This window comes from Bombyx mori, chromosome 8 (assembly GCF_030269925.1).
Source record: "Bombyx mori chromosome 8, ASM3026992v2".
Taxonomy (NCBI): Eukaryota; Metazoa; Arthropoda; class Insecta; order Lepidoptera; family Bombycidae; genus Bombyx; species Bombyx mori.
In genome coordinates this window covers 10,383,525-10,399,087 of record NC_085114.1, presented here as the reverse complement: position 1 = coordinate 10,399,087, position 15,563 = coordinate 10,383,525, and the positions used below count along the sequence as shown (strand labels likewise).

The window sequence follows — 15,563 nt, the reverse complement described above, 5'->3', positions numbered from 1 at the left end:
TGCGCGGCCAGTCGTCTATCGCAGCACGAACGAGGTTCATGTCAATATCGGCGGCTGCTTTAATCAAGGATGTCTTGAGTGGCTCCAAATTGGGATGAGGCTTTGAGCACGCCTTTTCCTCCAAGTGTCCATATCTTGTAATCTAACGGATTCAAATCTGGACTGGAGGAGGGCCAGTCTTCGTGCCGGATGAAGTCGATTTCACGCGCCGCCAGCCAGTCTTGTGTGCTCTTCGCTCTATGAGCTGGCGCCGAATCTTGTTGGAATACCCAGTGCCTGTTATTGAACATGGTATGAGAAACAGGTTCCACAAGGTTCGTCAGGACTGTATTTTGATACACAACTGCATTCGTTTTTACACCCTTCTCACAAAAATGTACCTCTGTTAAGCCCCAATAAAAAACTCCCAACCATACCATGAGCGAGGATGGAAAATGACCTCGTTGGACACGCGGAATACGGTTGCTCGCTTCTTCACTACTGTGTGCGTACACCTTATCATTTTGTTTGTTGTAGCTCTCTTCTACGGTAAAAATTATTTCATCCGAAAAAAGAATTTCCCGATATTTTTTCCCGCGTACCGCTTCAACAAAGCGCGGCATCTCTTCAGTCTCAGGTCCATTAGACGAGCATTCAAACGATGTCCTGTTTTTCTCCGATATGCCCGAAGCCCTAAGTCTTCATTTAACACCCTTTTCACCGTGGTTCTGCTTAACCCCATCTGAAGGGCCAACAGTTTCTGCTTACGTTTGGGATTTCTTTGAATTCGCGCCTTCACAGCTTTTATCACTGCTGGAGTCCTAACAGACCGAGGGCGACCACTTCTTGACCTGTCATCTACACTAGAGTCTTCATTGTATCGTTTGATGGTACGATAAACGAATCTTTTGGTTATATTCAAATGTTTCAGTATGTTAAAAATTTGAATTGGCGCGTAACCGCAACGATGCAACGCAATAACTGCAACACGGTCTTCTTTAAGCGTCCACTCCATATTTAAAAATGAGTAAAATTCTAAAAGTATACATTTTCATGAACAATTCGAAATTCGAATTCAATAAACTTTTTTGCGGCCAGCATTCTAAAAGAAAAGTTTTTACTGTGTGACAATACTTATGACCTGACTAGTTATAATAACATGATGCTTGCTGGACATCCTGTATGTGATGAATGTGACACCCTGACTGTCTAGAAAATTAATAATCATAAGCCGCACGTAGCAAGTTGCAACCGAGGCATGCTCTATTAAGTTTTTCCACTATAATTGAATGCACTTGGAAAAGGCAGGTTACCAAGCTAGTCAAGCTTAACAAATTAGATGAAACGCGACCTATTAATTTTTTATCTTGAAGTCAAGGCTAAGATGAATGTGCCCATTAGGTTATATTAATTATTATTTTACCAGTTAGGGAAATAAGATCAAGCCGGTATTCAAATTACGTAGGCAGTTACTATTTTTTTTATAAAGACACTTAGCAATAGTGATATCCGGTGATAGATTCTGCGAAGCACGGCTCTTGCTAGGGTTCGTGTTAGCAACGTCGTCAGGTTTGAGTCCCGTGAGCTCACCGACTAGTTAAGGTGACGCTGAAATAGCCTCTTAAGGCTATCAGCTTGGGTTAAAAAAAAAACAAAAACATATGTTACTTCCAGATTCATTTATAGTAATGCCTACTTTCGTTAATAGATCCTTACTAACAGGGTCATCCCGAGATATCATTGAGTTGAGATATAATTGAGTCGATGATGAGTTCTGCATAAGTAGAATCTTTCATCGTTCTTTTAAGAACTACAAAAATTTATGAAAGGGGTACATATTTAAGTACTAGCCTTAGCCCGCGACTTCGTCCGCGTGGTATAACGCTAAATTTTACCCGCCTTTTCATTTATGTAGAAAGTGAAAATATTTTTGAATAATAGAATGTTAGATCTTCTAAAGGGGAACAATTCTCTCATACATTACTTTAGCGAAACTTTAACCTCTTCCGCAGCGCACGCAGTGGAAGCTCTCAAAAGGCATTAAAGCCCCGATTTTGAAACATACTTTATTGGTGCTCCGCTTGCATTGGTCTTAGCGTGATGTTATATAGCCTATAATCTTCCTCGATAAATGGGCTATCTAAGACGAAATAATTTTTCAAATAGGACCAGTAGTTCCTGAGATTAGCGCGTTCAAACACACAAACTCGTCAGCTTTATAATATTAGTATAGACAAGACGAAGCGTTTAAGGAAGAGCATCAAAGCTCTTGGAACGCCAGCGGTTAATAGGCATCATCATTAATAGACATAGTTTTACTGTCGTCGAATGCAAACGAGATTCCCTAATCGGAAGTTGCCACTCTCACTTAAGAAAATTAGCGGTGCCAAGAAAAAGTACCTAACCTAACTGTTGTCTATCGGCAGGTGTTTTCTTACTTACGTTTCGATTGGTTAAGAACATACTAATATAATATCATTCTCGTTATTTTATTGCTTAGATGGGAGGACGAACTCACGGCCCACCTGGTGTTAAGTGGTTACCGGAGCCTAATGTCGCCACCCACCTTGAGATATGAGTTCTAAGGTCTCAGTATAATTACAACGGCTGCCCCACCATTCAAACCGAATCGCATTACCTGTTTACGGCAGAAATAGGCAGGGTGGTGGTACCGGTAGTACAGGTAGGTACCTGTGCGGTTTTACTACCAGTAATTACGCAAATTATAATTTTGCGGGTTTGATTTTTATTATACGATGCTATTCACCGTGGAAGTCAATCGTGAACATTGGTCAAGTACGTATTTCATTAGAAAAATTGGTACCCGCCTGCGAGATTCGAACACCGATGCATCGCAAGATACGAATGCATCGAACGTCTTATTCTTTAGGCCACGAAGACTTCAATTAGTTACAATACATATAATAACAATTTCATCTAGTATTTTTAATTTTCATTTTCACCTATCATTTTTCATTTAAAGGTCTTGAACTATAGGGAATAGGCAAAAACGCATATAGACTATTAAAAAAAGACAATTTCGTTTATTTGTTTTAAGATCCAGTTGATTACATTTTATTGCTTTTAAAAAAAAAACATTTTAAACTTAAAATAAAATTTAAAATGGGCGCACACCTCGTTACGAGATGTCGCTTATGGACAACCGTTCGGTCAACACAGGAATGATGTAAGAAAATTGAAGGAATAAAATTTAACAGAACACAACGAGATAATAGTTCAATAGTTACACCACAATCTTTTGCTTATCAGATTCAATAATTTTGCAAGCACCAAAGCACACGTTTTTTTTTGTAAACATTGATATAAAAACAAGTAATAGTTGTGTGAAACGGCTTAAAACTGTTAACGCCATTTCTTTCTACTATTGTGGAAATTGTGATATTAATCTAAATTTACCTATTCAGATATCAAATTGTCAATAGTTTAGCAGTCTATCTATCTATATATGTAGATTATGGTCTCTATTATATGTCTAAGAAATTATCATTATCTAGGGAACTTAGAGCTGCTTTGCAATGTACAATCAAGTGTCAACATTTTTTTGAAACGTGTCCCTTCATCATAAATCTATATTTACTCCTTCCTTACAAAATTCCATCAAACAAGAACAATCTTATCCCAAATTTTATTATTTACAAACAGGTCAATGCATTCCAGTCTTATCCGTAACTTTCCGGGATCCGCGTCGTAAGGTTTCACAACAACATTCTTCAGGGGTTGTTAGAGACGTCATCTATTTGTTTTTGTTGTGTTGTAGGCGGTCCTCGTCGTCGCTGTGTTCCTCTTGTAGAAGCAAGCTGTCAGGTGGCCCACGTGATGGTGCTTTAGCGCCACCTGCCCGGCGTGAACCACCGCGTGTGAACATTCGTGATAACTGTGCGAATTTTTTTCTAGATACTGAAATCGAATAATAATAGTTTTTGCATTTGAAAAACGAAAATAGAATCTCATAAGTGTTATAAACCTCATAAGGGTTCATAACTGTGATTGTTTTTAACGAAATCCTATTGAAGAAATCAACCAATTAAATTAGCTACCTACTTGATATATCGAATTAATTATACCAATGAAAATATGTAAATAACATGAGTAAAATATACTGTTATTTTTCAAATTTATCGCCGGTGTTAGACACTGACCATGGCAACTTTTTTTTATTGCTTAGATTGTTGGACGAACTCACGGCCCATCTAATGTTAAGTGGTTACTGGAGTCCATAGACATTTACAACGTAAATGCCGTCACCTACCTTGAGATATGAGTCAGTCAAGGTCTCAAGTTTGTAAAGTACAACAGCTGCCCTACCCTTCAAACCGACTGCAGAAAAAACTACAGGTTATCAACGGGATTCCGCAATAAACTTGAGCAGACTATAATAGGGCGTAGCAATTTACTTTCCGATGGGAATTATTCCGAAAGTGAGATCCAATGAGAGCTGAAACGCTGATGGATCTACTCAGCGGGTCACGATTTTGATCTGGTACTAGGCGAACTCGCGAAGCAGCTGTACTCGAGCCGATAGGTCTCCTCCGGAGGTGCTCGGGCGGTTACCAAGCTCCCCCTTTCCGGATGAGCTATCGAGTTTGTCAATCCGTCCCAGTTGAACGACAGTTCCACTTTAAGAAAATAGTCGCAAATTGAGAACAGAGTCGAGATACACTCGTTACATTGGATGAAAATGAAATTAAAATTAAAATTTGGCTGTACTGAGGTGATGAACTAATTATCAATAATTTTAAACTTAAGATTGCAGCATACAAATGTACAAAAACTTACATTTACCCATATTCTTGAGTCTTTCTTTGAAAGCGGCTTCATCGTCATGACTTTTAGTTTTATGTCCTTGTTCGCTGTCTAGAGCTGCCATGAATTCCTGGTTCCAACGCAATTCGGCCATAAACTCTTCATTTTGTAAGAAGGTGGCGATTCGATCGTCATCCATCTCCAAACTAAGATCAATCCGAGCATCTGTGGCTGGTGGAATTCGTAGAAACATAGGTGGTAGTGGACCCAACATTCGGGGAATCCATCTTTTGCGAACTGCAAGAGGGACTGACTCGTCCTCAACGTTTCTGTAAAAAACATCGGTTAAATGTTTTGATAATGAAATTATTTTTGTTAAATTTATGTAATAAATAATCTAGATATTAATTACGAAGGCAATGCTCAGTCATAGCGTAGTAAATAGATTTTTTAATTTTATTATTTACTTAAGAGTTTTGTTCATTTCCGTCAAACTTTACAGGTATACTCACACTAATGCCGCAGTATCGTCGTCGTCGCACTCATCAGCCGGGCGAGTGTTCCGTCGATCTTTGCGTTTAGACGGTGTATTGCTTTCGACGCGTTCCATTTCTAGTCTTAGCAGTTCGTTTTGGTTATCGGTGCTCATTGCTAAAAGCTGGTCAATGGTGGCGTCTACGGCGCCTTGGTTTGCCCGAAGAACAGCCTCGATGACATCATCGTCCATATCAGGAAACATCGTTTTGAAGTCGTTCATCGCCTGAGTAAATTCAAGTTGCATAGTGGACGCCATCGCGCCGCCGACAAGCGGCACGCGATCCGTAAGAGACGTCACAAGCGCGAGCCCTTTGCCGGTAGCTCAGCTGATTTATGACGCAGGACTACCGCAGTGCCTGAGAGGGTCGACGCCGTGCCGACATTGGCCATCCTCGAGGCACACTACACGTCTTTGAACACCCTGTGTCCTTTTGACGCAAATAAGCAGTTCGTTGCAATCATTAAGTCATATTGACGCGACGCGCGGTGCACCGAGCGACACCATGATGTGCAAATTTCACTTTCGGTAGTTTTGAAGTAGGACATAAAGAACTTCGCGCATGCGCGAAGCCAGGCGGGGCGAATCGTCGATATAAATATAGAAGGCAAGCCATGCGGCGACTGGCTTTCCGATATAATAACGTGTCGTAATGTCCTACTCGCACTAGGGACAACTTCCATTAAAACTCTATGCTAAACATTTCAATAAATATAATCATACCGTTTTTAAATAAAGACACACACTCATATCAATTTTCAATTAGAACAGTATTTAGTATATTTTGAGAAATTAACAATAACTTAGTATCGGGAATTTTATTAATAAAATAACTTAGTAGTGCTTAATGACAACGAATTGATGTTCTTATATTGAAGGAAGTTATGAAAATAATGCAAATAGATGTAACAGGATAAAAATAAAATGACTACATCTAAAGTATCTTTTTGTATTCATATCATGCAGAAGAGCCTATGGCCAATTCGTTTGAATGTATATTAGTAACCATAACTCAAAAGCGGAAACACAGTACAGTAGTTCCACTTATTACTATGGACTTATAAAACTTTGGAAGGATATCATATGGTTCGTAGCATAAATTCTATAAAAAGTAAGACCGTATAGGATTCAACAAATAGGTGCGATGTGCTTGTCTATACTATTCTTCAAACTATGCTATCTAAAGCACGACTATCTATAATCTATATGGTTTTGATGATCACACCATTTCGCTCTAGGTATTGGGTTCTTCTAAAGTTTTGGGAATTGGCTATTGATTTTGTTAATGAACATTTTCTTTGTATTTCAGACACAAGTTTAGCGCACCCCTTTTGCTCCACGCTGGTATTCCATTAATACTAGAGATACTTTGCTGGCTGTCATATCACGCCATCCCCGCGTCACCACGTTTAAGCAGCAATGCATATTATTATAAAAAATGGATAACATGGGACCCGTGAGTTCAAAGCGCCACTGGGTAAGGGCGTCCTCTACCATAGTCTGATGTACACAGATGAATGTTAATGCGTGAATTTTTGGATATTTTTGTCATTACAATGCATTCAATGCAAAACGTTTGTTTATTATTATTAAAAATAATAAGTATTTTTGGGGTTATTAATTAGTATAAATTCATGTAATAGTTAGAGATTGCGTTGATCTTGTGGCAAAGGGTCTTACTTAGTAAACCTGAGAAGTCGTAAAACCATAATAGTCGAAGATACCGCTAAACAGTTTCTCTATAAGTAAAAGATAATATAATATATATTTTTTATTGCTTAGATGTGTGGACGAGCTCACAGCCCACCTGGTGTTAAGTGGTTACTGGAGCCCATAGACATCAACGACGTAAATGCGCCACCCACCTTGAGATATCAGTTCTAAGGTCTCAGTATAGTTACAACGACTGCCCCGCCCTTCAAACGGAAACGCATTACTGCTTCACGGCAGAAATAGGCAGGGTGGTGGTACCTACCCGCGCGGACTCACAACAGGTCCTACCACAAGTAAATACATGTGGAGCGTCTTTGGTCTTTCCTGTGGCCGTGAGCATATATTTCCACGCTCGTGGTTGGATAGTCAAGGTTAAATAGGTATTCATGGTATCAGACACTATTGCGTGGTAATTCTGGCAGCAGTGCCCAGCTGTACTGTGTTCTGCTATTATCCGCTTCCCACGAGCAAGGTCTCTTGCTGTCAGTCCCCAGTACTGTTACCAGTACGCAGTAGAGCCAGCCGTAGATTTTAGTCTTGGTATGATAGATTTATCTTTGAGACGGAGTGTCTAGTTGCTTCGATAGCCGGCAAGCAAAGTAAATTTACGAATATTGTCAACAGTCGCTGTATATGATTGTTTAGCAACATAAATAGACAGATGTTCTTCAATGTTATAATCGTGAGTTTATTACTTAATTACGTAAAATAACTGAAGAGATTCGAATGAAATAATTTAAAGCCTGGATTGATACACCTATTGGTTTTTGGGGTAAATGACGAAGGGAAAATGTTCTTCCGAGCGGGTGAAATGGCGCGGTAGATCGACGACCCGAATGTTGTTCGCAATTTGTATGTTTGTAAGCTTTTCTTGATGTCGTTACTGCTACAACTTTAACATAGTAACAACGTAGTAATGCCGTGTATATCAACTATAATAAATAAATAAATAAATATTTACTAACAGTCACGCCACATTAACTGGTCTCGTGATAAGTTCGTAAAGAACTTGTGTTACAGGTACCAGATAACGGAAATAAATATAAGATTTTTATTATACACATACACATATTTAATATACATCCATAACCCTGGAAAAGACATTTTATATTTATCATACAAATATCTTCGCTTGGCGGGATACGAACCCGCGACCCCCTTGTGTAGTGAACATGTCACTTACCACTACACCAGACGGCCGTTTTGGCGGTAAATACGAGTGTTTTGTTGGTTCCTTTTAGCTTTTGAACTTGTGCGAAAAAAGCTACCCGGGAAAATGCACCATAGCGCTGGCGAAATCGTGGGCAAAGTTAATTATCTTTAATAAAGACCTGCTCGAAAAAATGGAACCCAGTTCTCGCTAGTCATGGTACACTTGACCAACGACATGACCACATAAACAACGAACATTATAAATACTAGAAGAAACAAAACATTTGTTTTATGAATGATTTATTTGGATAATAAGTTATAACACTACACATACTTCAAACACATGTAAATTAATTTATAGTGCATTTCAAATAACTTTGCCGAAATAATCCCAAACAAACGAATAGTGCTGGAAACAAATAATAATATCTGGATATAGTATAAATCTTTTGATTCCATACATAGATTCATATTGGTGAATTCAAATAGTCAAGTAGATATTAAGTACAAGAAACCTTTTTATGTGTTTAGGCCTATATTATACCTCGATACTAGTGTTCTTCTTGTTAATAAAAAAGCCGCTGCTTATAAGCGTGTATCTGTGTTATAAATTATACGATATAATTAATTATAATATCATTGAACTTTCGCAAATCAATATTCTGGTCGCTGACCCTGGTAATGTATTTTTTTTTTCTAAAGGTAAAATCTTTAATCGGGATTTCTCTAGTATTTGCCTTTGACTAATTTAATGATATGAAAACATACAAACATTATATGTAAAATATAGGGCAATCTTGCCATATGTTCAAATTACAAAGCGTTAACTATTTAATGTTTTTTTTTTTTACTTGAGACGGAATGTTTCAAATGCCACTTCCAAAAGCTTAAGCATTTTTAAGGATATCTTGCGATTATTAAATTTGCATACACTAGTAATAATTTGCAAACAGTACATTATCTAGTACAAAAATATAATTTAGAAAATATAACGACATGGCACTACCTACGGTCACAGCGTATTATTTATTAACCAATTTACATTCGGATTAAAAATTTTCGGGTAACGCTTTTTCCTATCGAAGCTTTTTAAGTACATTTCAATTACGGACAAATTCAAGAGTGTCTTTTTTGGAATAGTAAAGCATGCACTAGATTTTTATTAAGTTATTCTTAGTTCATTCCCGAAATTGTTTTTGGTTTCCAATTAGAAACCGTTCTAAGAATTACACACACATAGTTACAATTTATATGAAACACTAACAAAATAAATTGTATTATACCCTTTAAATGGAAACATCATAAGAAATAGGAATAAACCGATAGCGACCATGCGATCAACTAACTAATAGATATTTTTATTAAAGATTTTTCAATTAATTTTATTCTAAAGTATCAAACTAGAGACTAAAGCGTTGTTTTTAATACTCCGCGTACAATTGAAGTTGATTAGATTTTATACTACACTACAACAGTGCCCTCTATTGTTCACTCCGTCCAATGTCATCTCTAATTAGTACAAATTTAAATGAACGAAATTGAACATTAAAATTATGGTCACCATTCGGAGTGCAGAGCGCTAGGTCGCCATCAGCGTGTGTCATCAGTTAATTACAAATACCGTCAGTTTACAATAAAGGTGCAGTCTCATTCAAAATTGTTATAGAATTTTAGTTTACGATAGATAGATTACAGCATAGCTGGATTTATTTTAAACGAACGATTTTTATAACTAAGCGGTGACGACATATGTTTGTTGTGAGAGAATCAGACGCGAGCGTGTGCTCCCTCCTGTGGTAGCACCACGATGGTGGCGCTGGCCACGGGACGGCCCGTCTGTTGCTCTATTGGACGAGATTCGGACTGGAATGATTTATTATAAATTACTTTTATAAATTTAAATTTCATTAACTTTTAAAATTAACTACCGACTTATAAGTAAAATCTTATATCTTACTGGTGGTAAGTCCTCTTGTAAGTCCGCGCGGGTAGGTACCACCACCCTGACTATTTCTGTTGTGAAGCAGTAATGCGTTTCGGCTTGAAGTGTAGAGCAGTCGTTGTAACTATACTGAGACCTTAGAACTTATATCTCAAGGTGGGTGGCACATTGACGTTGTAGATGTCTATGGGCTCGAGTAACCACTTAGCATTAAGTGGGCTGTGAGCTCGTCCACCTATCCAGGCAATAAATACCAAGCAATAAATAAAAAAATATTATAAAAGATCTGACGGCGGCACAGAAAAACCTTGTGGATGTAGCTGGTCACCGACTAAGACTTATTTAAAAATTTAAAATTATTTCTGTATACACTAGGAAGGGTATTGGAGTGCGTGTTACTCACGACAGCAGCAGCTTCCGGGTCGGCTACGGCCATCAGCGTGGCGGCCCGGTACGAGGGCGGCGGGGTTTGCTTCACGGCCTCCTCGTAGTCCGGCAGCAGGCTCGAGTAGTCCGGCGTCGCGGGCTGCGGGTAGGGGGGCGCGGGGGCGGAGGTCACGATGCCGTCGCTCGAGATTACGAACGGGGTGAGGCTTTGCAGGGCCGCCGTCCTCATCGTCAGGTACTTGTAGCAACGCCACACAACGCTAATGCAGTAGCCCTGAAAGTTCAAAATGTTGTTGAAGTGAAAACATTCCGGTGAATTTTGAATCCATTTTGAAGTCGTCGTGGCCTAAAGGATAAGACGTCCGGTGCATTCGTATTTAGCGATGCAACGGTGTTAGAATCCCGCAGGCGGATACCAATTTTCTAATGAAATACGTATTTAACAAATGTTCACGATTGACTTCCATGGTGAAGCAATAACATCTATACTAATATTATAAAAAGGAAAGATTTGTTTCTCCTTTGATGTATCCCCCGTCGGACGGATTCTTTTGTTTGTTTTTAAGTTTATTTTATACAAAAGTTTAGGTATTTTATTTATCGATTGAGGCACAACGAAGTCTGCCGGGTAAGCTAGTAAATAAATAAATATATGGAAGTTTAGGTACTTTAATTATCACGGCCACGATCAAAGCAGAGATGACGACGAAGGCAAGAGCTGGCGCCGGCAGCCGCAGCAACTCCTCGCGGAAGGGAACGCGACGGGTCTCCGCAATCAAGGCATGGATTTGACGCAAGTAACACAGATAGCCAGTTGCCGTCAAACTGTTCATGGGAATATTATTAGCATTAAAACATATGTTCTTCTTGATAAAACTAGACATTTCAAGTGCAATTATTCTAGAATTTTTGTAGAAATACATAGGCCGACGACCCACATCAATAATTTTTTTTAAATTCGTTTGAGCACTTAATGGTAGGCAGCGGCTTGGTACTGGCCCTGGCATGACTGACGTCCATGGGCGACGGTGACCACTTACCATCAGATGTGCTGTATGCTCGTCTGCCTACAAAGGCAATAAAAAAAAGAGCAGTTTTTTCATTTTTCAGCAATAAAAAAAATATAAAAAATCATTATTTTAAAAAAAACACCAGATCACGCTTTTTATGTTTTTGTAATAAAAATCAGTCTGTTCTTTGGTAATTTGTCATTATTGTGGCGAAGGGTAAAAGGCTATTTGGTTTAAGCGACATTTTTGCAACTTAACAGGAGAGCCATTTATCGTTTGAAATTTGGAAGAAATATCATTAAAAAAAACTTCTTCAGTTATTTAACTGGAGAAAAGCTAAATTGATGTTCCAATTAAAAACACGAAACTGTTGATACTAATACAAGATAAATTTCGCGTATTAAATTAAACAAATGACCTTTCACCCCTCGATGTATTCTCTCTGTAAATTTCGTTACAAATTCTATTAATACTCACATGGTGATGGCAAAGTCGAAGATCTGAAGACAGAAGAAGGGCAGCAGATAAGCCGGTTTCCCACGAGCGGCGCCGTAGATCATAATCAGTGTGAGAGCCATGGTACCCACTGTAACCATCGCACCCACATCCGCATCATCTAGCCCGCACGTAACATCTTAAGACTATGCACGTAATTGATCTCTCTAAATTTTATTAATAACAAATTGCATGCAAACAACTTGCGAACTAATCAAATAACAGTATTTACAAAATGCACTAAAGGCTCGGGATTGTAAAATGAATTCCATTGGTAGTAGAACTGATTCATAAAACGAACAAGCCGTTGGTTTAATTACAGTAATGCTGTGTTTTACATCGTCGAGATCAGTAATGATTTAAAATTGTTTTAAATTATTTGACTCTTTTTAAAATTTATTGAAAGCTTACTTAATGTAAGAATGTGCGCGTCATTTACAAATAAAAAATCATTAAGACAAAAAGGAGGACGTAGTAAATACTGTGTCGGGGAATAAAATTTACAGTACTATGCTTTCTATATTTTAATTTTAATTTCGAAATTCGCTTGGATTTAGCAACTGTGAAAAACAACAGTCTTGTGCAATGTGCATCGGTTTTACAAGCGGAGACGTTCGCTATTAATACTAGCACGGCTGAGATTGTAGATAATGATAATGTATAAAACAATCTACGCTCCCAGCGATAGCGGTGAAGTGTATACGGACCCTTAATAAACTGGGTCGACACAACAGTGTCAATTTAGTCTGGGTATATTGGTGTCGAAGGAAACGAGTAAGATGAATTTATTAGCAACAATGCGCTCTAAAGAAGCAATAATAGGATCAGAATTCCAGTGAGGATAATTGAAAGACTACTTAAATTTAAATTCACCATGGATTGGAAAAATGCCACAGAGTCAACACATGCTGAAGAGTTTTTAAGTGAAAACTAATGTAAACAATATAACAAAACAATAAATATTATAAATATTCTTTCTGGCATTGTATAAGACAGTGTCTGATATTTTGAGCACTCTGACTGACAGAGATAAAGTTGGCTAATAACGTAATCTGTTGATTCTGAACAGAGTAGATTGAAACTATACATCACCCTGAATGTGACAGTGGAACAAGGACGAAACTGAACTTTTAAGATGTCTATGGACACTCCAATCGCTATAGTAGAATCGATGGGAAATCTCAAAAATCGCCTGTATGAAGAGAGCATGGGAATGACAAAACATCCAAAGCTCGACGTGTCAGGAAATTCTTTGTCCAGCTCAAAAAATATAAAATAATTATAGAAAAAAAAAATGAAAAGAAGCATACATATTAATAATACAAGTAATTAATTGGTAAAGAAAAAAATTCAAAATATTTACGGTATATTAGGCTGTGGTCACTAGGATGTGAAGCATGTTGAGAGTATGGGCTGGGACGAGTTTCCACATTTGACAGTGGTGTGGGCAGTACATCTCCAGTGCGCCCCACATTGCTCCATGAACTCACTGGGGATGACTCACGGTCCAGTTCATCCAGCAATCGAGGATCACGCACAATCGCTGCTAAAACTCCTAGTGCCACTAGGTGCAGGAACTAAAAGAAAATTATCATTATGAAATTTCTCATTTATGAAATAAATGCCTTCACTGATTTTTCACTATTTTATTTCATTAAGAATATTTTGTTTTACTAGTTAGATTGCCATAACCAAATAAGATTATAAAGACATAAAAAAACTACTAACAACTTCCTTTTTCTATAATAGATTTCAATTTTTAAACAGTTTGAAAAAAAGTTTTCTAAAATGATGTAATTACTAGCTATTGTTGCATAATGTTGGGCTAAAATACCTCTATATTGATCATATGTCAACTTCATGAATGAAAATACAAAAAAAAACTTACCAGGTGCCATGATCCCAGGATAATTGTGCCAGTCCGAACATGTAGGCAGAAGCAGCATAGCCACTCACTGCCACGTTCACTTCCCAACTTGGGATGGAATCTTAACATTGCCTGGATAATATAAAATGTAATATCTTTTTTAACATTTTTTCGCTTTTAACAATACTAAAAAGGGCAAATCTAATGTGTCCAACCTCATTTCAATAAAAAAATTTAATAGTTATGTGAAGATCAGTTGTCTAGTCCATCAGTTAAGCTTATTGTTACCATATTGCCATCTGATTTATATGTCCTTGGATGAGTTCCAGTATAAGTAAAAGTATTGTTGTGGCTTAAAGGATAAGACGTCTAGTGCATTCGTGTCAAGCGATGCACTAGTTTTCAAATCCCGCAGGCGGGTACCAATCTTTCTAAAGAAATCTTAATCATTCTTATGAATCTTATTCAATCATACTTAACAAATGTCCTTGATTGATTTCCACCATGAATGAATAAGATCATGTTGCCTTTTTCTGCTGTGAAGCAGTAATGCATTTCGGTTTGATCAGTGGGGCAGCTGTTGTAACTATACTAGTACTAATATCTTAAAATGCAATAAATAAATAAAAAAGGTACTATTCTATAGTTTCTGTATCAAACTAAACCTGGGTTGCAAGGCTAAGTTCAGCAATTATTGTCAACAGAAATTGTGTAGAGTATAAAGAAGCTTTAATTTAATTTAAACTCAATTAATAGATAATACATTACATTTTATGAGCTGTGTACCTATCCCTACATTTTCCTTGTGTTAAAACTCTACATTATTGGTTGCATAATGTTACATTTTTATACTGTCCAATTCATTTGAAAGCCTAATTTGTTAATTGCATCACATGCAAGAATTTTCACTATCCTTTAGTGTGCTGATATGAATACTTATTTATATATTTAAGAAATAACTGTAATTCATCTATTTTCTTTTTGGAAACTGACATATTTTACTCTATAATTGAATTTATCAATTGTTTAATAACTTCGTACACACCGGATCGATTTTACTTTTATTATTTTATTATGAGATGAGATCGATACATCAAAATCTCCATTTAATTTTCACTGCCTTTTAAGATACATACACATCAACCATTTGTATTTGAAACAAGTCTCTTAGTGTTTTATTTATAGCAGCTATTTTCGTCTTTCATTAATTTCTGGGTACCTAGTAAAAGTAATGTGTAAGTGCATTTTACTGCAATATGTTTAGAAGTGTCCAAAACAACAAACAATATTTGTCTTGTGTGCGAAATTTTGAATCATATTTACCTTGGTTGTAAAATGCTCAAGAGTTAGTTCCAGAATATGCACCGACTATATTTCCAGTGAAATTCAAAACTATTATGAGTCGAATTTTCTAAAAAAATTGACAGTAAAATTTCAGTTCATCGAATTTACAACGTAGGTACCTACATAGGTCGTACGCCGCTGAATTTTAGAAATCAATGTCACCAATGACATACAATTTCTAATTGTAGTATTATTATTAGTGCTTCCATTATCTAACGGAAAAAGCCAACGTATCACACCATACAGCCGATTAGTTTTTATTGAAAAATAGTTTGAACTGAAAAATTATACGCATGAAATGAGGTGAAGTTGATATATTTGAGATTTTATTCAATAGGTTTAATTAAAACGAGATGAGATGAGATGCAATAAAGG

General features: G+C 37.2%; 2 protein-coding genes across 6 annotated transcripts; both read right to left on the bottom strand.

Moving 5' to 3' along the window:
* Positions 1–2,996: 2,996 nt before the first annotated feature.
* Positions 2,997–7,903, bottom strand: LOC101747189 (CUE domain-containing protein 1). 2 transcript variants are annotated; one of them, XM_004932233.5, is made up of 3 exons: positions 5,256–7,903; positions 4,777–5,072; positions 2,997–3,897 (listed from the first exon to the last, which is right to left on the bottom strand). In XM_004932233.5, exons 1-3 carry the CDS (start codon positions 5,534–5,536, stop codon positions 3,734–3,736), a joined length of 741 nt encoding a protein of 246 aa, XP_004932290.1. In that variant the 5' UTR covers positions 5,537–7,903; the 3' UTR covers positions 2,997–3,733. The 2 variants fall into 2 exon arrangements, with proteins under 2 accessions (XP_004932290.1, XP_021207658.1); XM_021351983.3 differs by having other exon boundaries at positions 4,783–5,072; positions 5,256–6,148.
* Positions 7,904–8,426: 523 nt separating this feature from the next.
* On the bottom strand, positions 8,427–15,400 carry LOC692592 (lysosomal-associated transmembrane protein). 4 transcript variants are annotated; one of them, XM_062669547.1, is made up of 8 exons: positions 15,312–15,400; positions 15,168–15,223; positions 13,866–13,976; positions 13,341–13,554; positions 11,960–12,098; positions 11,141–11,297; positions 10,489–10,746; positions 8,427–10,006 (listed from the first exon to the last, which is right to left on the bottom strand). In XM_062669547.1, exons 3-8 carry the CDS (start codon positions 13,971–13,973, stop codon positions 9,911–9,913), a joined length of 972 nt encoding a protein of 323 aa, XP_062525531.1. In that variant the 5' UTR covers positions 13,974–13,976; positions 15,168–15,223; positions 15,312–15,400; the 3' UTR covers positions 8,427–9,910. The 4 variants fall into 4 exon arrangements, with proteins under 4 accessions (XP_062525531.1, XP_062525532.1, XP_012550861.1 ...); XM_062669548.1 differs by having other exon boundaries at positions 15,308–15,326; XM_012695407.4 differs by having other exon boundaries at positions 15,168–15,359.
* Positions 15,401–15,563: the final 163 nt, after the last annotated feature.